At 39.2% G+C, this 25,268-nt stretch overlaps 1 protein-coding gene across 1 annotated transcript; it reads right to left on the reverse strand.

Annotated features, from left to right (window-relative positions):
- Positions 1-8,117: 8,117 nt before the first annotated feature.
- SARAF (store-operated calcium entry associated regulatory factor) lies at positions 8,118-24,338 on the reverse strand. The gene is made up of 6 exons (XM_060085931.1): positions 24,017-24,338; positions 16,372-16,550; positions 12,522-12,939; positions 11,752-11,881; positions 10,970-11,124; positions 8,118-8,946 (listed from the first exon to the last, which is right to left on the reverse strand). The coding sequence occupies exons 1-6, from the start codon at positions 24,117-24,119 to the stop codon at positions 8,921-8,923; spliced, it is 1,011 nt and encodes a 336-aa protein (XP_059941914.1). The 5' UTR covers positions 24,120-24,338; the 3' UTR covers positions 8,118-8,920.
- Positions 24,339-25,268: the final 930 nt, after the last annotated feature.

The raw sequence follows: 25,268 nt of genomic DNA on the forward strand, positions 1-25,268 counted from the left end.
GATGGGCCAAAACTAGTAGAGGATAGGGAATATACAGGGCAATTTTTCCAAAACACTAATGAAAGCTACTTTTTAAAAAGATTAGATAAGCAACAAGGATTTACTGTATAGCCCAGGGAACTATATTAAATATCTTGTAATAACCTACAGTGGAAAATAATCTGAAAAAGAACATATATCTATATATGTATATATATAACTGAATCAGTTTGCTGTACACCTGAAACTAATACAACATTATAAATCAACTATACTTCAATTTTTAAAAATGGAGATTGGGAGGAGTTCCCTGGTGGTCCAGTGGTTAGGACACTCCCTGCTTCCACTGCAGGGGGCATGGGCTCAATCCCTGGTCGGGGAACTAGGATCCTGCATGCCCTGTGATGCAGCCAAAAAAAAAAAAAAGTGGAGATTGAAATTCATACTTTACATGATGCTCATATTTTTTTTAACATCTTTATTGGAGTATAATTGCTTTACAATGGTGTGTTAGTTTCTGCTGTATAACAAAGTGAATCAGCCATATGCATACATATATTCCCATATCCTCTCCCTCTTGAGCCTCCCTCCCACCCTCCCTATCCCACCCCTCTAGGTCATCACAAAGCATCAACTTGATCTCCCTGTGCTATGCATTAGCTATCTAGTTTACATTTGGCAGTGTGTATATGTCAATGCTACTCTCTCACTTCATCCCAGCTTACCCGACCCCCAACCCCGTGTCCTCAAGTCTGTTCTCTATGTCTGCATATTTATTCCTGACCTGCCACTACGTTCATCAGTACCATTTTTTTAGATTCCATCTATATGCGTTATATGCTCACATATTTTTAAGTGAAGGCAAAAGAGGAGTCTTATTTTTAAAAAGCTTGTCTTATTGGAACTCAAAATTTTAGTTAATACGTGTTTCTGCTGTTCTTGAACAGGCGGTCAGTAATTTGAGGAAATCTGGCCGTTTAAGATTCTAATACTATGGGACTTCCCTGGTGGTCCAGTGGTTAAGACTCCATGCTTCCAATGCAGGGGGAGCAGGTTCGATCCCCGGTCAGGGAACTCATATCCCACATGCTGCATGGTGCGGACAAAAAAAAAAAAAAAAAAAAAAAGATCCTAACACTTGTTCCAGTGGGCCCTGGTCTTAATTCGATCCCACACATACCCCATATTCTGTCTGCCTAAAAAAAAAAAAATGTTTTCTGTGACTTCTTTGAAATCAAGGTAACCATCAAACTTCTCCATTCCTTCACTATTTTTCCCTCCTATGTCCAAGCTTACAGGGTGAAGCAGGAGAGGAAAGCAAGGAGAAAAAACAATTTCAAGTTTCACATTATTATTTCTAGAAGGTAGTATTGGAATGGAGGCTGACATGTCCCAAGATCTACAGGGTGGGTTGGCAAGCTGGACACCCATGAGAACCAATGGTATGGTTCTAATCCAAAGACTGGTGGGCTCGAGACCCAGGAAGAAGCTGATGTTTTGGTTCAAAGGCAGTCAGGGAAAAGGAATTCTCTCTTATTTGGGGGAAGGTCAGCCCTCTTGTTCTAGTCAGACCTTCAACCGATTATGTGAGGCCCACCTGCACTAGGGAGAGCAATCTGCTTTACTAAGCCTACTGATTTAAATGTTAATCTCACCCCAAAACACCCTCACAGAATAATGTTTGTCCAAATAGCTGGGTACCCATGGCACAGTTGAGACATAAATCTAACCATCACAACACTTAAAGATGGAAGCCAGCCAAGAGTGTGTCTTTATCTATTTCCCACCAGTGCTGCATTTGACCTACAGAAAATGACAGTAGATCCTTTCATTTCCATGAAATCCATTAACTAACAAATTGTGAATCACTTTACAAATATCAAGTTAAGCAATACTGAACTAATACTAAGAACGTCTATCTATTGAAGAGTCTGACTCCATTTTTGATATCTGACTGCTGACAGCTTTTTTTTTTTTTTTTTTTTTTTTTTATTGCGGTACGAGGGTGTCTCACTGTTGTGGCCTCTCCCGTTGCGGAGCACAGGCTCCGGACGCTCAGGCTCTGGACGCGCAGGCTCAGCAGCCATGGCTCACGGGCCCAGCCGCTCTGCGGCATGTGGGATCTTCCTGGACCGGGGCATGAACCCGTGTCCCCTGCATCGGCAGGCGGACTCTCAACCACTGCGCCAGCAGGGAAGCCCTGCTGACAGCTTTTAAGTCTCACCCCTCCCTCTCCCTCTTGTGTCCCTGGCCCTGCATAGGAGCTCTCACCCCAGCTTCACACCCTAATCATGATTAAAACTCATTTCAAACCTGCTTGAGAGGCCGGCCCTATTCTCCCAAGACACCTCAATTATGTCAGTAATAAACTTTTTTATACCCTCTTGTGTATGTGAGACATCATCAGTCTCAACATCCAATCCACACTTTGGGTGGACATCCATGTGCCTCTGCAGGGACCATAACAGCATGTATTTAAAATGATTGATTATGTGTTTGCCACTATATGTGAATCCAGCTGTCAAGATACTAAAATAAATAATATTATCAATCTGTTTATTGTCATGATGCTTTTGGAGCTCTCAAGTTCAAAAGAATTCATTCTCCCAGTAAGATTTCCTACTTGCAAAGACTTTCCTGATTAATATGGTTTTGAATAACTGTAGGAAATAATTTCTCTAATTCATGCCACTGTCCCTCTCTTGCTAGCCAGAGCATATATAGTGGGCTATTGTATGAGAACAAAACTGCTATATGATCAATTGCTTATTCATTCATCCAGTATGTGCTCTTTGAATGCCTGCTATAAGATAGATACTGTTCTGAGCAATGCAAATATAGTATAGAACAATATAGACAAAATCCCTGCCCTTGTGGGACTTCTACTCTATTGAGAAGAGGTAGAAAAAATAATAATAAAGCATATAATAAGTTAGAAGATAAGTGCTATGGAGAAAACATGCAAGAGAGTAAGGAAGGTGCAAAGTCTTAGGGCAGAAATGGGAAGTTGGAAATTATTTAAAATTGTAAAACAGAGTAGTTTGGTTTCGTTACTGTTGATGAGTAAACATATTTGGTTTTCCATTTCCAGGCCCATGTTATGATTGTACTTCCCTACCATATTAAAGTTAGGCATGGCCATGTGACCTGGTTAGGCCAACAAAGAGCAGAAATGACATGTCATTTCTAGACAGAAGCTTTAAGAACAGTGCATGATTCTCCACATGCCCTTCCCTCTGCTGCAGCCACAGCAGAAGAACATGCTGAAAGGAAGCTCTTGTGCACCAGAATCCCCGAGTAACTCTGATGAGCAGAAGGCCCTACTCATTTGATTTAACCCAGTGGGATAGGGGATTAGTTGCTACTGGTCTATCCTAATGGATGCAAGCAGTCGGAGTAGACCTCACCGAGTGACAGATGATGGTGACATGAACCGGAGTGGCGACAGTGAAAAAGATGAGGTGTCATCAGAATCTGGGTTTGTTTTTATGTATAGAAAAGAATTAAGTCCTATGTGACAGAAAATGGGGCACCAGGGACACTGGTTTTAATAGTATATCAGAAACATCTCATGTGAAAAACAATGGTAATATAAGCAACCCTCATCTTCCAGTAGCAGTCTGGGGGAAGATCATCTATCTAGTAGGTCTACAACAGCATCAACAAACCACAAAATATTCAAAGTAGAGACTTCACTGCACACTAACTTTGTATAGTGGAGCGTTACTGCCCTCTAGTGATGAAAGAATAAAAGGTTGAGAAAAAGCTAGACACTGGCCACCAATGCTGCTAAGAAACATTTTGAAATTTTCGGTTCTCCTTGTGCCATGACAGGTTACTTCATAAGAATTTTTCATTAGGAGATACCATGAGAAATTCTTTTTTTTTTCTTAACATCCTTATTGGAGTATAATTGCTTTACATTGTTGTGTTAGTTGCTGCTGTGTAACAAAGTGAATCAGCTGCACGTATACGTATATCACCATATCCCCTCCCTCTTGCGTCTCCCTCCCTCCCACCCTCCCTATCCCACCCCGCTAGGTGGTCACAAAGCACCGAGCTGATCTCCCTGTGCTCTGTGGCTGCTTCCCACTAGCTATCTATTTTACATTTGGTAGTGTATATATGTCCATGCCACTCTCACTTCATCTCAGCTTACCCTTCCCCCTCCCCACGTCCTCAAGTCCATTCTCTACATCTGCGTCTTTATTCCTGTCCTGCCCCTAGGTTCTTCAGAACCTTTTTAAAATTTTTTTAGATTCATACATATATGTTAGCATACGGTATTTGTTTTTCTCTTTCTGACTTACTTCACTCTGTATGACAGTCTCTAAGTCCATCCACCTCACTACAAATAACTCAGTCTCATTTCTTTCTATGGCTGAGTAATATTCCATTGTATATATGTGCCACATCCTCTTTATCCATTCATCTGTCGATGGACACTTAGGTTGCTTCCGTGTCCTGGCTATTGTAAAGAGTTGAAATGAACATTGTGGTACATGACTCTTTTTGAATTATGGTTTTCTCATGGTATATGCCCAGTAGTGGGATTGCTGGGTCATATGGTAGAACTATTTTTCATTTTTTAAGGAACCTTCATACTGTTCTCCATAGTGGCTTTATCCATTTACATTCCCACCAACAGTGCAAGAGGGTTCCCTTTTCTCCACACCCTCTCCAGCATTTATTGTTTGTAGATTTTTTGATGATGGCCATTCTGACTGGTGTGAGGTGATACCTCATTGTAGTTTTGATTTGCATTTCTCTAATGATTAGTGATGTTGAGCATCCTTTCATGTGTTTGTTGGCAATCTGCGTATCTTCTTTGGAGAAATGTCTGTTTAGGTCTTCTGCCCATTTTTGGATTCAGTTGTTTGTTTTTTTGATATTGAGCTGCATGAGCTGCTTGTATATTTTGGAGATTAATCCTTTGTCAGTTGCTTTATTTGCAAATATTTTCTCCCATTCTGAGCGTTGTCTTTTTGTCTTCTTTATGGTTTCCTTTGCTGTGCAAAAGCTTTTAAGTTTCATTAGGTCCCATTTGTTTATTTTTATTTCCATTTCTCTAGGAGGTGGGTCAAAAAGGATCTTGCTGTGATTTGTGTCATAGAGCGTTCTCCCTAGGTCTTCCTCTAAGAGTTTTATAGTGTCTGGCCTTACATTTAGGTCTTTAATCCATTTTGAGTTTATTTTTGTGTATGGTGTTAGGAGTGTTCTAATATCATTCTTTTACATGCAGCTGTCCAGTTTTCCCAGCACCACTTATTGAAGAGGCTGTCTTTTCTCCATTGTATATTCTTGCCTCCTTTATCAGATAAGGTGACCATATGTGCACGGGTTTATCTCTGGGCTTTCTATCCTGTTCCATTGATCTATATTTCTGTTTTTGTGCCAGTACCATACTGTCTTGATTACTGTAGCTTTCTAGTATAGTCTGAAGTCAGGGAGTCTGATTCCTCCAGCTCCGTTTTTCTTTCTTAAGATTGCTTTGGCTACTCGGGGTCTTTTGTGTTTCCACACAAATTGTGAAATTTTTTGCTCTAGTTCTGTGAAAACTGCCATTAGTAGTTTGATAGGGATTGCACTGAACCTGTAGATTGCTTTGGGTAGTAGAGTCATTTTCACAATGTTGATTCTTCCAATCCAAGAACATGGTATATCTCTCTCTCTGTTTGTATCATCTTTAATTTCTTTCATCAGTGTCTTATACTTTTCTGCCATACAGGTCTTTCGTCTCCTTAGTTAGGTTTATTCCTAGGTATTTTATTCTTTTTGTTGCAATGGTAAATGGGAGTGTTTCCTTAATTTCTCTTGCGGATTTTTCGTCATTAGTGTGTAGGAATGCAAGAGATTTCTGTGCATTAATTTTATATCCTGCTACTTTACCAAATTCATTGATTAGCTCTAGCAGTTTTCTGGTAGCATCTTTAGGATTCTCTCTGTATAGTGTCATGTCACCTGCAAACAGTGTCAGTTTTACTTCTTCTTTTCTGATTTAGATTCCTTTTGTTTCTTTTTCTTCTCTGACTGCTGTGGCTAAAACTTCCAAAACTATGTTGAATAATAGTGGTAAGAGTGGGCAACCTTGCCTTGTTCCTGATCTTAGTGGAAATGGGTTTTTTTCACCATTGAGAATGATATTGGCTGTAAGTTTGTCATATATGGCCTTTATTATGTTGAGGTATGTTCCCTCTATGCCCACTTTCTGGGGAGTTTTTATCATAAATGGGTGTTGATTTTTGTCGAAAGCTTTTTCTGCATCTATTGAGATGATCATATGGTTTTTATCCTTCAATTTGTTAATATGGTGTATCACATTGATTGATTTGCATATATTGAAGATAACTTGCATTCCTGGGATAAACCCCACTTGATCATGGTGTATGATCCTTTTAATGTGCTGCTGGATTCTGTCTGCTAGTATTCTGTTGAGGATTTTTGCATCTACGTTCATCAGTGATATTGGCCTGTAGTTTTCCTTTTTTGTAACATCTTTGTCTGGCTTTGGTATCAGGGTGATGGTGGCCTCATAGAATGAGTTTAGGAGTGTTTCTCCCTCTGCTATATTTTGGAAGAGTTTGAGAAGGATAGGAGTTAGCTCTTCTCCAAATTTTTGATACAATTCGCCTGTGAATCCATCTGGTACTGGGCTTTTGTTTGTTGGAAAAATTTTCCTCACAGTTTCCATTTCAGTGCTTGTGATTGGTCTATTTATATTTTCTATTTCTTCCTGGTTCAGTCTTGGAAGGTTGTGCTTTTCTAAGAATTTGTCCATTTCTTCCAGGTTGTCCATTTTATTGGCATAGAGTTGCTTGTAGTAATCTCTCATGATCTTCTGTATTTCTGCAGTGTCAGTTGTTACTTCTCCTTTTTCATTTCTAATTCTATTGATTTGAGTCTTCTCCCTTTTTTTCTTGATGACTCTGGCTAATGGTTTATCAATTTTGTTTATCTTCTCAAAGAACCAGCTTTGATTTTATTGATCTTTGCTATCATTTCCTTCATTTCTTTTTCATTTATTTCTGATATGATCTTTATGATTTCTTTCCTTCTGCTAACTTTGGGGGTTTTTTGTTGTTCTTTCTCTAATTGCTTTAGGTGTAAGGTTAGGTTGTTTATTTGAGATGTTTCTTGTTTCTTCAGGTAGGATTGTATTGCTATAAACTTCCCTCTTAGAACTGCTTTTGAGGCATCCCATAGGTTTTGGGTCATCATGTTTTCATTGTCATTTGTTTCTAGGTATTTTTTGATTTCCTCTTTCATATCTTCAGTGATCTCTTGGTTACTAAGTAGTGTATTGTTTAGCCTCCATGTGTTTGTATTTTTTACAGATTTTTTTCCTGTAATGATATCTAGTCTCATAGCATTGTGTTCAGAAAAGATACTTGATACAATTTCAATTTTCTTAAATTTACCAAGGCTTGATTTGTGACACAAAGTATGATCTATCCTGGAGAATGTTCCATGAGCACTTGAGAAGAAAGTGTATTGTTGTTTGGGGATGGAATGTCCTATAAATATCAATTAAGTCCATCTTGTTTAACGTATCCTTTAAAGCTTGTTTTTCCTATACCTATAAGTGGACTATAACCTTTAAAAATTGTGAATCATTGGGCTTCCCTGGTGGCGCAGTGGTTGAGAGTCCACCTGCCGATGCAGGGGACACAGGTTCATGCCCCAGTCCGGGAGGATCCCACATGCCGCAGAGCGGCTGAGCCCGTGGGCCGTGGCTGCTGGGCCTGCGTGTCCAGAGTCTGTGCTCCGCAACAGGAGAGGCCACAGCAGTAAGAGGCCCGCGTACCGCAAAAAAAAAAAAATTGTGAATCACTGTATTGTACACCTGTAACATATATTGTACAGCAACTATACTTCAATAAAATAAAATATATAAATAAAAAGAATTAGTAGTATATGTAGTGATAACATACAGATCTGTTCTTGTCTTTCCTAGCAAAATAATGAAGTTTAATGAGTATAACTGGGAATTGCTGAATTTAGGTTTTTTGTGTGACCGGTAGCTAAGGCAAGACTACCACAGGAAATTACTGTTTAGGGAGAGGGAACTTCTGCATGAACCCCCTTTCCTTTGGGAAAAAAAGGTAAAAAAGTAACACCAATTTGTGTCAAGGCTGGTAAAAAGAAAGAATAAAACCCTTTGTTTGTTTTTATTTTTTCTGTCATTTTAATGTAAGATTGACACAGACTGCTACAATATCTGAGATTCCACAGAGAACTACATGCTTCTGTTATTAGAAAACCTTTGCTGAAGCACTTGAACTTCTTAAAAAAATGAATATGGAGGCTTCAAGCATTTTTGTCAGCACACTGCCATTCACAACAACCTTCTAGATACTTATTTTTTACCTTTTCCTAAAAAGGTAGTTCTCACTTACCAGAACCCCACACACCACTGACAGGTTCAAAGCTCCTGAGCTCAGAAGTGATCAAAACACACAGGGAAGTATAATTAGTAGTCCAAAGTTTGGTTTAAATGTTTGAAGAACAGCAAACACCCAATAACACATACCAAATAGATTATTATCGCTTCTATGATGTAATGAATCAACAACTAAAACCACTTAAGACTGAAAATTTCTGTACTCAGTGTCTATTGGTATAAAGCCTTCATTCTTAATGCTTCTTATGGCATCACAGGTGTCAGAAATCACACAATACATTCTCAGCATTCTACAGTAGTCATCACTTTCAAAAACTAATATACATCTGCATGTTACACAAACATATGATTCTCTAGATAAGCATTTTGTCATATGTCAACTCCTAGCCTCAAATAACAGAACACAAAACAGGACAAAACACCACAGAACTTTTGCATATTCCCTTTCCCTAGTTGTTAGCAAGGGGCACATTTTATAAGAGAAAGTGATGAAAAATCAGAAGTTTTGCATCCAGTGTTTCACCCCAACTTTTTACTTTCTTATCGTCTTCTGGTACCACCATATCCTAGGATGAGAAGAGTAAATTTTACATTAGTTTTTTTAAATGCATTAGAATTGCTTATAAAATTACAACAGTAATACATGTTTATTGTTAGCAAATGATACAAGACACGAGGGAAGAAGGAGAGAATGAGCTTGCGGACCAGGGCTGCAGGACTCGGTGCATCAACTCCCCACAAGAGCCCTTCCAGCCATCCGATCAGCATCAAGTCTGCTAAACACATACACGCTTGCTGGCAATAACTTTTAGTCAGGAAACCAAAGATGTGTTCTGTGCTGGGGCCAGCGTGGTACAGGCAAGACCCAAAGTCTGAGCCGAACAGGGCAGTGGAGCCTAAGCCAGGCCTTGCTACCTCTCACGACTCCAGCGGTAAATAGAAGTAACATGGGGGAGGGTCACGGACTTCTGATGGTAAAGGTTACCTAGGCACCCCCAGCTCCCCCAGGATGCAAACATGCGAAGAGACAGGTTACAAGACCACCGTGTTCCCATCTGGAGACTCAATTTTTCTCAGATCTTCCTGTAGGTTATTTGGTAATGTCTTATGATTTTCTTCACATAAGTCCCATACATTTCTAGTTGATATGTACAGTTTCTTACAATTCTTGTTTCCACTGAGAATGAGGTTTCTTTTGTCACATTATGTCCTACGTAGTTACATCTTCATATATCTTCTCAATTATTACCACCTCTTTTTCTCCCCCAAAGCAACCACTATCAACATCTAACACCACAGATTAGTTTTGCTTCTTTTTAAACATGTATATTTACAAAACATCAATGTTGCAATCATATTGTTCATATTCTTGTGTGTCTGGCTTCTTTCTTTACATCTGATAAATTTATCCACATTATCACATACAACTATTTACTTACTCTCACTGCTGCACAGTATTCCACTGTATGAATATAACTCAATTTATTCATCCATTTTACTGCTGGAAGATTCATGGATTTCTTCCAGTTGAAGGCTATTATGAATAAGGATGCTACAAACATCCTTGTACTTATCTTTAAGTGTAAAAGTCTACGCACTTCTGTTACTATGTATTTGTGAAACTGCTGGATCTTGAGTATGCTTATGTTCAATTTTAGTAGGTAATGCTTAACAGCTTTTCAAAGTGATCATATCAATTCATTCACACCAGCACTATGAGAATTCCATGCTGACATTTTTAAACATATTTAAATATATTTTCTGTCAATTTCAAGAATTATTCATTGTTCTATAACTTCTTCCCTCTGCTGAAGAAGACAAATCCAACCCCAGCAATCTACCACCGCCTCATTATCAACTACCTCCAATTCTCTGCTAATTAGCTAGATATTTAACTCCGAATAATTTGTCTTTTTATATTATATCTCTGCTTCTTTACAAAATTTCCTCTTAGCCATTGCAATAAACATATTTTTGATAATGATTTAAAGAATGGCTCAATACCTTTTTATTGAGTTTTACCAAACTGAAAAGTTCAACCTTCTACCTAGAAAATTCCCATTTTAGAGCTTACAGGACCCCTAGAGATTAACCAGAATTAAACATACATGGAAACCAACGTCCAGGAAGGGTTTTTTTGTTTTGTTTTGTTTTTTTGCGGTACGCGGGCCTCTCACTGTTGTGGCCTCTCCCATTGCGAAGCACAGGCTCAGTGGCCACGGCTCACGGGCCCAGCCGCTCCGTGGCATGTGGGATCTTCCTGGACTGGGGCACGAACCCATGTCCCCTGCATCGGCAGGCGGACTCTGAACCACTGCACCACCAGGGAAGCCCCAGGAAGGTTTAAGTTAAAACCTTGGTTAGTGACAGACATGAGTCTAAACCAAATTTCTGTTTGAGTTTTAAAGAACAGAAGTGGGAGGAAAGAATAGATCTGAATTATATTTTAATCTCAGTTAATTGTGCAACTAATATTTCTGGTGGGTATACCACATAAAACCATGACTGCTAAATGTATAGTTAATCATCTAAGTTCCAAATTGTTTCTGTACTTTACTGAATAGGAACTTCTTGATTTTTTGCTCTCACCTGATGCTGTTCTGGTTCTTGGCTCTGAGCTTGAACACGATGAATAGCTTCCTGGGTCTCCGCGAAGTGGTGAATAAGCACGACTATTCCACGTGCTGGAGTATGAGGGAGGGTAGGATGGGTAGTACCACGAGTCAGAAAAGGGTGTTGCTGCTCTATAAAGACAAAAGTGTGTCAGGCATTTTTCTTGTGACTATGATTTTTAAATACCCTCCTATTCCTAAACCATCAGAAAACAATTTTTATCAAGTGTTTTTTCCTCAGTGTTCTGGTATATTAGGATTAACATAAAATAAACACTGTTTTATATTTCTGCCATTCTTATGGTCATTGCTATGAGGAAAGAAAATGACAGGGAATAAAGGTTCTTTCTTTCTGAATTTGCATTCAAATACAATCTAAACTTAAACTACTATTTAAACTGAAGACCTTCCAAAATCTGGTCACAAGCTCTTTCCACCCTTGCTTCTCTCATTCTCCAACCAAACCAGAATGCCAACTGTGCCCCAAATGTTGTGTTCTTTCCTGCCTTCCCAGATGTCAACAGTCTTGCTTCTAACTCATATCTATAAGCATGATATGTGAAAGAAAACAACACATATAATATTGATCAAAGCAAAGATGGCATTCTTTCCCATCCCCAGAGAATCTGATTTAATAGGGTAATGTCACCATAATTTATTTTCCTTAACAAAACAAATCCAGTCAAATTGTAAGTAAAACAAAGAAGCCTCTAAAGAAAGGCTGAATTGAAGAGCAGGTGAGATAAATGCAAAGCCTACCTGTTGCTGCCAAACAAATATCCTAATATTCCTCCAGTTCCCAAGCCAGTCCAGAACCCTGGTCCTGAATTTTCATGTCCTTGTTGTCCAGTGAAAGCACTGCCGAAACCAGAAGTTGCACCATGTGGTCCTAAAAATAAAAATGATTATGTATCCTCTCTTAAACCACAGTCTACAGAACTAAAGATAGTATGACATTTCAATTGTTTCATCTGTATGCTTTAATAATACTACTCAGGGGACTTCCCTGGTGGCACAGTGGTTAAGAATCCGCCTGCCAATGCAGGGGACCACTCTCTAAATGTTGTCTTTGATGACTAGACATTTTTAATTTAAATAAAGTCTAATTTATCCCTCTTTTCTTTTTGGCTGATATTTTTTGCATTCTAAGAAAGTTTTGCCTACCGTGACAAATATTTTCCTATGTTTCTTCTGGAAACTTAATTGTTTTACTTTTATGTTGAGCTCTGTAATACTCAGCGAATAAAATTTTGTGTGTGGTGTGAGACAGGGTTCAAGGTAAATGCTTATTACCAAATCTGATCAAGTTTGATTGAGATGATCTGCAATTTAATCATGCATCCTTAAAATAGTAATCACAATTAACCTTATAGAGAAACAGAACAGAAGAGGTAAAAGAAGTTGAAAGTAAAAAAAAAGACAAATCTGCTTTGGTGTCCCAATGCAACCATTTTCTATATCAGAAACCAGCACAGGAATTCACTACCTGACTTCTATCCTACTTACTGCCATTGCCTAGGAAAACATACCTGTGAACTCAGACTTAAAGCCTGCAGGAGGGGGTCCTGCAGAGTCGGTGAATCTCTGATAACGATGGGAATATGGAGTATACTCAGAATATGGTGGAGGAGAATCATGACCATCACTAAGGAAGAATTTATAAACTCCAAAGGCAATAGCAAGTAGCACCACAATGGTAAGCACTCCACTGATGCTACAAGATTCTCGGGAGTACAACTTGTTAAAATAATCAGAGAAAGAGTTAAAGCCATGGTTTTTTCCAGACTCTCTCAATTTCTTCAGGCCAAGTTCCGTGTAATCTAAGTGATACTCCAAGCCACAGGAACCTCTCAGTACATACTGGTCTTCAGAGGATTCATAGCCTTCACAGCTCACCACAGTTTTTCCAAATTTGTACGCGATATCTAAATCGGTCTTACATTCCCACTGTGAAGAAAAGTAGAAACAGGTTATTAGAACCAAAAGATTTTTTTTTCATTTAATATACATTATTTGGGCTAAATAGCTGTCATAAAACAGCAAAATGAAGCAAGGGAATGATGATCAAAATTCAGGACGAGTATTTCTGTGTTGGGGGAGGGCAAACCAGGGGCTTCCAAGATACTGGTGATATTAACATTCTACTTAAGCTAGGTGGTGGGTACATGAGTGCTCATTTTATTACTATTCCTTATTCCTTACATATAGATGTAAAGAATTCTTTTGTACATATTAAGCATTCCTTAATTTTTAATTTTAAGCAAATTTTTTAAATGTCAACTTTTTAACCACTGTTGAAGATGCTTTCTTTAAAAATAGGGGTTTTTTCAATATTAAGGCTCAAATAGCATCATATATGAATATTTGGTAGCTATTGATATAACCTTCTGAGAAAAACTTCCTACACAAATTCTATAAAAACCATGGACTACCTTTCCCAGGGTCCAATCCATTAAGTAATTTTCTTAAGTTTTTTAAAAAAGACATTTAGAAAAACTACAAAAAGAATCTATGCTAGCCTCAAATTTTTCCAGCTTAAAAAAAAAGCCCCTCCCCCCCAAAAAAAAGCCCAGGTCTAGTTTGAATTCTATAACTATTTTGAGCTGAGTAGGTAATATGCTTCTCTAACAACATTAAAAAAGATATAAGCCAAAATAGATCTGATTGGTTCTATTGCTTTTCTCATTTTTGGACAAATTATCTTCCTCTTTCAACCTTCAGGTACACTATATCAGCTTTATTCAGATGTAATTCACATACTAGACATTCACCCATTTCAATGGTTTTTAGTGTATTCACAGAGCTGTGCAACCGTCATCACAATCAATTTTAGAATATTTTCATCGCCCCCAAAAGAAATCTCATCTCCTTTAGCAGTCACTTCCTGTTTCCCCCCAAGTCTCTTAGCTCTAAGCAACCACCAATCTGTCTGCAAGGATTCCCCTACTCTGGACATTTCATGTAAACGGAATCATACAATACATGGTCCTATGTGACTGGCTTCTTTCACCTGGCAGAATGTTTTCAAGGTTCACACATGTTGTAGCATAAATCAGCACTTCATTCCTTTTTATGGCTAAATAATATTCCATCATATGGATATACCACATCTTGTTTCTTCATTCATCAATGATGGACACTTGGGTTGTTTCTACTTTTTGCCTTTTATGAATAACGCTGCTACGACGTTTAGTATGTTTCTGTGTGGACACACATTTTCAAGTCTCTTGGGTACACACCTAGGAGTCGAATGACTAGGCATTCAGTAACTCTATGTTTAAACCTTTGAGAAACTGCCCGTTTTCCAAGGTGGCTGTGCCATTTCACATCCCTAATGGCAGTGTATGAGGGTCTCTCCACATCCTCACCAACACCTGCTACTACACCTTTCTGATTACAGGCATCCTGTTGGCTAGGAACTGGTATCTTACTGTGGTTTTGATTTGTATTTCCCTGATGCTGCACACTTTTTCAGCTAATGATGCTGAACATTTTTTCACATGTTTATTGGCCATCTGCATATCTTCTTTGGAGAAATGTCTAGTCAGATGCCTTACCCACTGTTAAATTTGGTTATATGTCTTCTTACTAAGTTGTAATAGTTCTTCATATACTCTGGACACAAGTCCCCAATCAGATATATGACTGCAAAAGCTTTCTCCTATTGTGTGTGTCCTTTTTGCTTTCTTGACGGTGTCTGTTGAAGCCTAAAAGCTTTTAATTTGGATAGTATACAATTTTTCTATTTTGTTGTTATTGTTCTACACTATTCCATTTTTTAAATAATTTTATTTGGAGGAAGATTTATAAGCTTGTTGATTTAGGTAAATAAACTCAATCTCTATCGGTATTTCATGTTAACTGTCATTTCCTTAATAACATATACTAAAAGTGGCTTCTAATTATTATATTTATACTCTTGAAATTAGAAGAGGCTCTCTCCTGCTACTAAACATAAGTCAATGTATGACATCCTCTATACTTCTTTGCTCATGCCATTCACTCCCTTCTGTATCTCTTCAGCTCTAAAAATGTTATCCTTCCTTACTAACACAGTACATATAATACTTTCTTCTTCAAGTCTTTCCCAATCTCCCCAACTGGACGTGACTTTACAATACTTTGTTGGCACATAGATGTAATGTGAGTGCTTGTCTTATCTATTCTCCTAGGAAGAGAGTTTCTTGAGGGTTGTGACTCCATCATTCATTTTTGTATAATACTGTTAATGAATGACTTTGCCGTTAGTATCTTTTTTCCATCAAGATTGAAAAGTAATATAAAAGTAAAAGTAATTTCAGCTTTAACCTGAAGATTCTGTGATTTGGTTAACAAGACTAGGAAAAGATGTTGTGAAATACATATCACCAAGCAAATATGAACTCTCTCCCTGAACTGCATACACTAGGCACAAAGGTTGTATCAAACAAGAATATCACTCTGATGGAAGGGAAAACTGTCAAAGCAAGTTTCTGGCCGAATGACCAACCATCTTAAATCCTTTCTGAAAGCAGGCAGAATACAAAGTAGAAATCTATTAGTATTGATTTAAACTGAATTCACTTAAAATCTATTCCATTTCTAAAGGATAATAAATTTTGGAACTTCAAGGAGGTGGTCTATCCTAAGTATAAAATGCCAAAGACCTGAAGACAATAAAGCCCACTGAAGTGCTTTCATTCGTAAGTAACCACCCTCAGTTCTAAAACAACTTTTTAAAATCAAGCATTTGAAGCACAATAGGGACACAGGAACCCCACCCCCACTTACAATCTACAATTCCTTATCATCTTACCTTTATTTTTTAAGGATAGGTTGGTATTCTTTGAGGAATGACAGAGAAATGACAATCAAAAGAAATCCTCTACCTTTCAAAACAAAAGTTTTGAAAATTTACTAATGTCTTATGAGAAAGTTTTGGTATAAAGATTACAATGAATATTTCCAGGCTTTAAAATCAGTTCATTGGGCCTCCCTGGTGGCGCAAGTGGTTGAGAGTCCGCCTGCCGATGCAGGGGATGCGGGTTCGTGCCCCGGTCTGGGAGGATCCCATGTGCTGCGGAGCGGCTGGGCCCGTGAGCCATGGCCGCTGAGCCTGCGCGTCCGGAGCCTGCGCATCCGGAGCCTGTGCTCCGCAACGGGGGAGGCCACAACAGTGAGAGGCCCGCATACCGCAAAAAAAAAAAAAAAAAAAAAAAAATCAGTTCATTTCTTTCAGAGGATGTTTCTTTCAGAGACCGAATCGCTGATTTATATTTATATATTTTAGGTAACCGGAGATTTTCTATATGTACTTCCCCAAAATACTGAATAATGTCTCAATAAACACTTCACTGAAAAGGATTCCATTTAGACTGCCATCAACATACAGAGTATTACCTGTACATCATAACCATCCCAGCCTTTGTTCTGACACTGTATGACTTTGGGGGTGTAAGAATCACATCCAGCTGTGCCTCCAACACATTTCAACTGTGGGATCGGATCCAACCTACGGGAAGTAGTATAGCGGTCATAGTGGAGAGTAAGAGCTTTTATATCCCGCAACAATATTCTGTCTGAAACAGTAAGAACACAGATAAACAGATGGTAAACATCTTGTCATATAGAAAGATTCATTCTAGTAAAACTCTTGTCATCGAAAATACTTTCAAAAGTAAGGGTCGGGCCTCCCTGGTGGCGCAAGTGGTTGAGAGTCCGCCTGCCGATGCAGGGGATACGGGTTCGTGCCCCGGTCTGGGAGGATCCCATATGCCGCGGAGCGGCTGGGCCCGTGAGCCATGGCCGCTGAGCCTGCGCGTCCGGAGCCTGCGCTCCGCAACGGGGGAGGCCATGACAGTGAGAGGCCCGCATACCGCAAAAAAAAAAAAAAATAAAATAAAATAAAAAATAAAAAAAAATAAAAAATAAAATAAAAGTAAGGGTCTTTCTTGCCTTTTGAGGATGACTAAGGAAGAGAAGATGGAACAGTTTCCCAAATCCCAAAGCCATCGCAACAACCTTCAGGCCTTTTGCACAAAAGTCAGAAAGTCACTCCTTTAAGGTCTCCCTTCATATCAGGATTGATGTCCCCTAAACTGCTTCTATATCGTAAGTTCTACATAATTTTTGCAAAATCAGAACCAAAAGTTCATTAATCTGAAACGTTGTACTACTGTATGACAATTGACAATAATATCAATGGTTAATTAAAATAGCAAAACATACATGAATGTTCCTGAAGCGCATTTAATGACTTAAATGTCTGTCAACAGATGAACGGTTTAATAAAATTTTGGCCTATTCACAAAGTGGAATATTCTACAGCAGTTAAAATGAGTGAACTAGAATTCATGTATCAGAATAGAAATAGTAAAAACATTTTAAGCAAAATGCAAGTTGTAGAATGTTTAGTAGGATGGCTTTACATAAACCGCGAAAACTGGCAAAACAGTACTACGTATTGTTAAGGTCTATACGTGTACATACCAGTAGTATGAAAACATGCATAGGAATGACTAAACACCAAATTCAGAGCACCACTGAGGAGAGAGGGAGAGCAGAGACTTTCGCTCTCTATCCCTAATGTTTTATTACTTTGCAGGGGGGAGGTTTGCTTGCAAATATAGTACAATGTAAAGATTCAATAAAACTGGGTGGTGAGTTTTCATTGTGTACTTCTGTGGGTTTAAATATTTTAAATATTTCACAATTTAAAAAATTAAAAAGTTAAACTATTTCACAAATTAAAAATCATATTGACAAAGCAGTTTAAAAAGAAGTCAAAACAAGGAAATCATGGCCGGCATTGATGTATCAATACATAAGTGAATTTTAAAGTGTTATTGGAAAATGAATAGTCTTCCTATTTATCATCCTCAGATTATGATGGAAGATACTGTGGATTGGTTCACTCAACATCCATTTTGCCCTCAAACTGGTATGACTTTTTGCAAAGCTAAAAGACTCCTAAAACCTCTTGCAGCTACAAATCCCAAAAGTGATTTTGGTTCTGTCAACCAGAGGGACTTAAGCGAGATCCGGAGATCAGAGCTTAAACTCAGACTGTGCCCAGGCTAGCAGGCAGTCATGGGGGCTTGGGGTTTTCCTGACACTGTCCAGTGCTCCATAATTAGCGTCGTGGATGCCAAGAGGCTTGATGTGAGCCATCCAGTGTTCATTGCTGCAGATGTAGCAGACATCACTTTCCACCATTTTGTTAGCACCCAATTCCCTATATTCAACCTGTCAAATTAGCAAAATTTGCTGCCTCTCAAATTCCACTGAAAGTACAATAATTGAATTGTTTTGCCGATGTGAACAAACAAGGTCAGGCAAAACAGAAAAGGAGATGGTAACAGAATTTTGGAAGGTGAAAGCAGATAGACCAATAGTTATGTGACTAGTCCTAAATATAAGTCAAGTGCCAGACCAGCAGGTGGGAAAACTGAGAACCAACCTGACACACATAATGGAATCCCTAAAAGCAACAGGAAATGGCAGCTCTTGAATTGGAGCTGACTAAAGTAAGCACTACAAGGTGAAAGCTGCTTAAGAAGAAGCTACATCCCTAGATGGTCTCCCCAGCTCTTTTCATTCATATATATATATATATATATATATATATATATATATATATACACACACACACACATATATACATATACATATTTCACAATTTTTTAAAATCCAGAAGTAACACTTTTTCCTTTTAAAAAGAGAAATCCATTCTTCCTTCAATTTCACATTTCTGTGATAACCAAAATTAGCAGCCTGGTCAGAACCTTTTTCTTGCTCACACAAACAGATACATATACAGGGGTTGCTTTGATTTTTGTTAGTTTATTTTTATAAAATTGAATCATGCAGTGCACATTACTCTTCACATGCTTTTGCACTTAATCAGACATCAAGGATATTCCCTCACGTCAGCAAATACAGATCTTATTTATATTTATTTACCAAAAAAAGAGCTTAATAAATTTGACTAAGCTGAGACTTACTGGTCACCCTTCTCTCACCAAAATACAATAAAACTAGAAATATAATAATATAAAGTAATATAATAACATATAAAACAGTAAAAAGACAGCTGAAAACCAGTAACAACAAAGAAAGGAAAATTGGGTTACAGCAATCAAAACATATCTGTAATTAAATCTATAATAATGTAAACAGTAACACAGCATTAGGAAAACTGATCATGTGCACAATGTATAAAAATTAATCCCTGATAGTTAAACACTTACCAAAAAACAAACAACAAATTAAAAGTACTAGAAGAAAACACAAAATGAAAGAATATGTTTATGATCCTGGGATGGGAAAGATCTTAAGACACCAAAAGCAAGACTGACCAGCAAGATAGTGACTATACTTGGCAAATCATGTTCAATCTATGAAAACCCAAGAATCCATAATAATACTCAAAGGGAAAGCCAAAAACTCACTTGTCTATACTTAAAGTGGCTACCAATTACCTCCTTACTTTGAAAACTAGCAATTAAAGATTTTAAATTAAATGTTTATCCTGACTTTCCACCCAGAACCATAATCTGAAATAGCCTCAGTTGATAAGGCAAATCTCAACTTTACTGAAGAATATCAGTCAATAAATGCAGAAGAAGTGATAGAATTAGAAAAATCACCATTTTACAACCCCTAAAGAAACAGATTCAGAAAAGGATTAATTAGTTTTAAAATCATTAAGTGAATGGATATTGGTATGGTGCCAAGTAACATTACGCGGAGTGCTTTCTAGTCACAAAAGGGGGAAAATGTAACTTCACGGGGGAGAAATAAGCCACTGTAATCCACTATTCAAACTTAACACTGCTAACGGTATAAAGATCGATATTACACCATCTCCTATAATGTAATCCCCAGAAGTATTTAATATGAATCTAATCAATCCTTTGGACCTAGCATTCAGTTTACTAGAAATACAAGAAAAAAAAAGCTAAAACAATGTCATGAGAAAACAGAATCCAGAACGTAGGATATTCTAAAGGATAACTGGCCCAATCCCTTCAGCAAAGCAGTAGCACGAAAAGAGACCATTCTACATTTTCAAAAGACTAAAGGGATAATTCAGTCAGATGCAATGCCTGGTCCTGGACTGGGCCCTGGTTTGAACAAACTAGTTTAGACATTTTAGGGGCAACTGTGATATCTGACTATGGAATGAGTAATTAGTTGATATTAAGAAATTAGGGTTAATTTTGTTAGATGTAATGTTATTTTTACTAGGTGGAGAAAAGTTCATTAAAAAAAGGCTTATACTGAAGGATTTAGTTATGGCCTATCATGATGCCTGTAACTCACATTAAAATATATCAACATTTAAAAAAAGAGAGAGTTGAAAGAAAACAGAGAATATAAGATTAATAACTTTCCATCAAAACTTAAAATATTTTCCCCAGAATTCCTCCAGTAGACTGATGAGAATGACTTAGTGTCAAGGGATTCTAATAAAATGAGTATTTGGCTTTTCCAGTATCTATGTGGAGGAAGACAAGGAGAAGAAAGTGGAGAACAGCTTCTGAGTAATCATACAACAATGTCTGTCACACTTGGTACAAAGAGTAGTAGAAATAAACATTTTATTTACAGTTGTTGGACCTACAAAATCCAAGAAAACTTCCCAAAAGACAACTCTGCTATATTAAGAGAATTTGATAAAACGGCTGGATATTTTATCAATTACCCAAAGGCAAAAGATTTTTCTATAATTGTAATGTCCAATTACAAAAGAAAATGTAAAGTCTATCTCAAATTAGTGACAAACCATACATCCATAAAATATCTAGAAATAAACTTAGGGTCAATATGTGATCTATATGATTTACTAAAATTATCTGGCAGAGTACTCGACACATAATAGGTGATCAAGTATGATAAATATTATTGAGAATGTTTAATGAGCCATATACCTATGTGTTATCGTTACCATGACTCTACAGCATCTTTCCTCCCTAGAGATGCTAAAGGTTACTATATTTTGTAACCAGAATACATAATGTTGAAGCCTTAATCCCCAATGTGATGGCATTTGGAGGCAGGTCCTTTGGGAGGTGATTCGTTTTAGATGAGCTCATGAGGATGGAGCCCCAGTGATGGGATTAGTGCCCGTGTAGGGAGAGGAAGAGACCAGGGCCCCCATCCACCCACTCACCCCCACCTACCCCCACCCCGCCCCACCCCCGCTCTTGTTATGTGAGAACATAACAAGAAGACAGTCATCTGCAGAGCAGGAAGAGGGCCCTCTCCAGACACCAAACATGCTCGCACCTTGATCTTAGACTTGCCAGCCTCCGAACGCAAGTAATAAATGCTGCTTACCACCCAGTCTGTGGTATTTTGTGATAGCAGCTCGAACTAAGACAAGGTCTAAGAACAAAATGCTCACAACCTTACTCCACTAGTACATCAGTCAAGGGTGACACAGAGTTCCCTGAAGTCCAGACTCACAAATCGAAATCCACTTGCAGGTCTCAAACTTAAGATGAAAAAAACCAAACTCCCCCAAGCCTGATTCTCCCACAATCCCACATCTCAGGAAACGGTAATTCCATCCTTCTAGTCACTCAAGACCCCAAACCTCCGAGTTATCTTTGTCTTCTCTCCTCCTCTAACTCCTATATCTAATCCCTCAGAGTATCATGTCAGCTCCACCTTCAGAACAGCTGAGAAGCCCACCACTCTCACCAACTGCACTGCTCCACCCACCGCGCCGCCGCCCCCCCCCCCCCCGCCGCCAACCATCACCACTCTCGGGACTTGCTGTACAAGCAGTCCCTTCACTGGCCTCCCAGCTTCCCCCCACCCACTCTCGCTCCCACAGTCTGTTTCCCACAGAGCAGACAGAATGTGCCTTTAAAACACAGATCATATTAGGGCTTCCCTGGTGGCGCAGTGGTTGAGAGTCTGCCTGCCGATGCAGGGGACACGGGTTCGTGCCCGGGTCCGGGATAATCCCACATACCGCGGAGCAGCTGGGCCCGTAAGCCATGGCCGCTGAGCCTGCGCGTCCGGAGCCTGTGCTCCGCAACGGGAGAGGCCACAACAGTGAGAGGCCCGTGTACCACAAAAAAAAAAAAAGAAAAGAAAATCATATTAAAAAAATATAGAATAGAATAGAATGGGATAGAATACAGGTCATAACAGACCCATCCCTTCAGGGTTCTCATCAAATGTCACCTTAACAGTGACTTCTTCCCTGACTAATGTATATTTTGAAAAGCCCTGCTTCTGCCTGCACACCCTGTCCTCCTTACCCTGTTTTATCAATGTCCAAACCACTATTCACAATATGACACGCTATTTACCTGATTTGTTTATTTTCTGTTTCTCCTCAATAGGTGTGAACTCCAGGGCGAAACACTGTTTCGTTCACTGCAATATTCCCAACACCCAGAAGAGTGACAAATACAAAGTAGCTCAATAAAGAACTGTGAAAATTTTTAGGTAATCTCTTTAGAAGTCGTACAATTTTTTTTTTCTGGACAAATTTTTGCTTTATGTTAGCTAAAGACTAAGTGAGCACAACCAAAGTCAAACAAAAGACAAATAAGGGACTGACTACTGCTTGATAAAACTACCTGATAAAATCTAACTCAATAAAATGCCTTCATAAAATAGTTCCTCAAAAGAAATTTAAGTCCAAGTAGTTTGACTGTGTTTACTCTGCAAAATATTTTTGTGCCTTTTGTTCCAGAACAATAGTTTTATAGAGTAGGTAGACAAAGAGCTACCAGGAAAAGGTTCATCGTTAATTTAAATTTGGCTCCGTTTTTTTATTCCCCTGACTCTTCATCTGTAAACCTCCGCTTTTTTTTTTTAACCTCCTTTTTTAATTCAAGAATTGATTGAGGGTTCAACTAATGTTTTAATCCAGTTTTTAAACTGTAATTCTGATCAGAGTCTCCTATCTATATAACTTTCTAGAAATACATAAGGAAAATATACAGACATTTAAATCCAACTTGGCTTTTTATTAATTAGTAATAAAACATCCACATTAAAGGAGTACTCAAAATCAAGTACTTACAAATAGCACCTTCTCTCTCATTTTAGCATTTAAAAATAAAAAATAAGAAGCTACAGAAATAAATCTGTTGCTTAAGTTCAAAAACACAGGCATTTCCTATCACCAAATCACGACTGCAACATGGGTACACTTTCCATACTTTAACATCTTTACTCCCCAAAACAAAAATGATGTTTTCATTGTTTGAAAGTCGTTTTTTACATCACTCCAACTTAACAGCATGCATCATTTACTAAATGGAAAACTGTATGTATGTATGTATACATATATATACACACACATATGTATTAATTACATGGAATATTCTCGATCCCATAAAAATTCGTTAGACAATTCTAATAACATAGTGATATGAAAGAACTTTTTTTCCTAGAAATCACTTATCGTGTACTATCACAAAAAAAAATTTTTTTAATTCAACAGGAAAAGCTGGTGTAACGCAATGTACGTCACTGTAATGGTCAGAATAAGCAGCGTGAGTTGTGCTCACATAAATAGTACAGTCTATGATTCTGCTAACCTACCTCCAAGGTTTGCAGCCCTGTCCACTAAGTGTGACTCAAGGACTGCCGGTGCCATGCAGCTGCCAGGTACAGCAACAGGCAGCCATGACAACAGTCAGCGACGATGACATCAGACAGTCTTGACAACAAAGCAAGATGCGCAGGTGAGGGTCGAGCTTTCCAGCCAGACCCAGGGGATGAGGGCTGTAGCCCGAGAAAGAAGAAGGTGGGCAAATTCTGGGAGTCCAAGCAAGGGAGAAGGGAACATTAACAACCTAGAGTAGTCCCGCCCCGCCCACTCCCCAACAGTCCACACTCGTCCAGGAGGACTTCTGGGAAGAGCAAAGAGGCCAGGCAGGGCACAGATGAACAGCGAAGAGGATGGAAATGAGGAATTAGGGTAGAAGGGCTCAAGGGGCGGCGAACAGAAATGGTGGAGCCTCTTAGCGCTGCCTGAAGGCAGCAGGAAGGGGGGAGTGAAGGCAGCACTCACCAGGGTCTTTCCAGCCCCGGGCAGAGCCCGCGATCAGCAGAAGCAAAAGGAGGCTGAACAGAGCGCAGCGTTCAGCCGCTTCCGGCCCGCCGGCCGCCACCATGGCGCTCGGTGAAGATGGCGCGCGGCTGCCGGGAGCTCGCGGGCCGGAACCCTGGCTACGGAAGGCCACGCACTGTTAAGCACCGACGCCGGCAGCTTCCGCCGCGGAAAAAGAAGGTCTACCGCAGGGGCCCTGCTGCAGGGAAGGTCCGTGCGCCAGTCTGACGTCACTACAGCGGCGGCGAGAGGGGGAACTGGAGTGGTCGCTGCTGTCCCCGCCCCTGGGGCCCAGCGCGGCTGCGGGTGGAGTCGAGGGTGGGGTGCCGCCGTTGAGGGCGGAGCCAAGGGCGGGACGCAGAGGCTGTGGGCGGGGCCTAGGGCCGCCCTCCCTACGGTTCAGCGCGAAGACTGAAACCATCACAATGCAAAATCTAAGGGTAGTCACGTTATTTACAAAACCTTAATAACCTTCCCGAGGGACGCTACTGTCCCTTACTCAACTTCACGTCTTCAGCAACTAGCATGGCGTCTGGCGCATGACTTGTGTTCCATTAGTTTGCTAAATACAGAGTGGATTTGAGAGAGGCAGCACGGAAATATATTGTCTGGTTTCAGAAGCTCAGAACCTTTACATATTTCCTTCCACGTGGAGACAGTGGGAATTTACAAGATATCCGGAGGAGAAACTACCACCACCTAAATAAAGAACCAGCCAGGGAAAACAGTTAAGCGTGCATAGGCATTATCTTTGAGGTTTGACAGTCCTGGATTTCTCTCCTTCATTCATTCATTCAACAAATATAGGTTGAACGCCTAGTATGTGTCTGCCGCTGTTTTCAGCTTGGAGTATGCAGACAAAGTCTCTGTACTCATGGAGCTTACACTGATGAGAACTAAGATAAACAAAATTAAATAATAAATTAATAAACAAAGATAATAGTGATAAGTGCATTGATGAAAATAAAACAGGGTGATACAGTAGAGACTAGGAGCCAACTTCAGGGAGGGCCTTGCTGAGGAAGTGATTTTGAAGCTTTGAGACCTGAATGATGAGAAAATACAAAGATCGGGGGAAAGCCTTCACCGCCTGGGGAACAGTGGATGCAAAAGCCCTAAGTTTCTGTTTTGAGGAACATCACTCACTAATTTGATTAACACCTTTATCTATTTAGTACCTAACAGTACCTGCCAGGCACTGTTCTAGGCACTG

This window comes from Mesoplodon densirostris, chromosome 20, assembly GCF_025265405.1.
Source record: "Mesoplodon densirostris isolate mMesDen1 chromosome 20, mMesDen1 primary haplotype, whole genome shotgun sequence".
NCBI classification, from domain to species: Eukaryota; Metazoa; Chordata; class Mammalia; order Artiodactyla; family Ziphiidae; genus Mesoplodon; species Mesoplodon densirostris.

What these genes read in the sequence shown, in the direction of transcription:
- SARAF (XM_060085931.1), bottom strand. Translation starts at nt 24,119, where the DNA reads ATGGTGGCGGCCGGCGGGCCGGAAGCGGCTGAACGCTGCGCTCTGTTC. An exon ending in GGGATGGTTATGATGTACAG is followed by an intron (nt 12,940 to 16,371) that starts GTAATACTCTGT and finishes TTTTCTTCACAG; the next exon opens with TGGGAATGTAAGACCGATTT. An exon ending in TATTTGTTTGGCAGCAACAG is followed by an intron (nt 11,125 to 11,751) that starts GTAGGCTTTGCA and finishes TTGTCTTTATAG; the next exon opens with AGCAGCAACACCCTTTTCTG.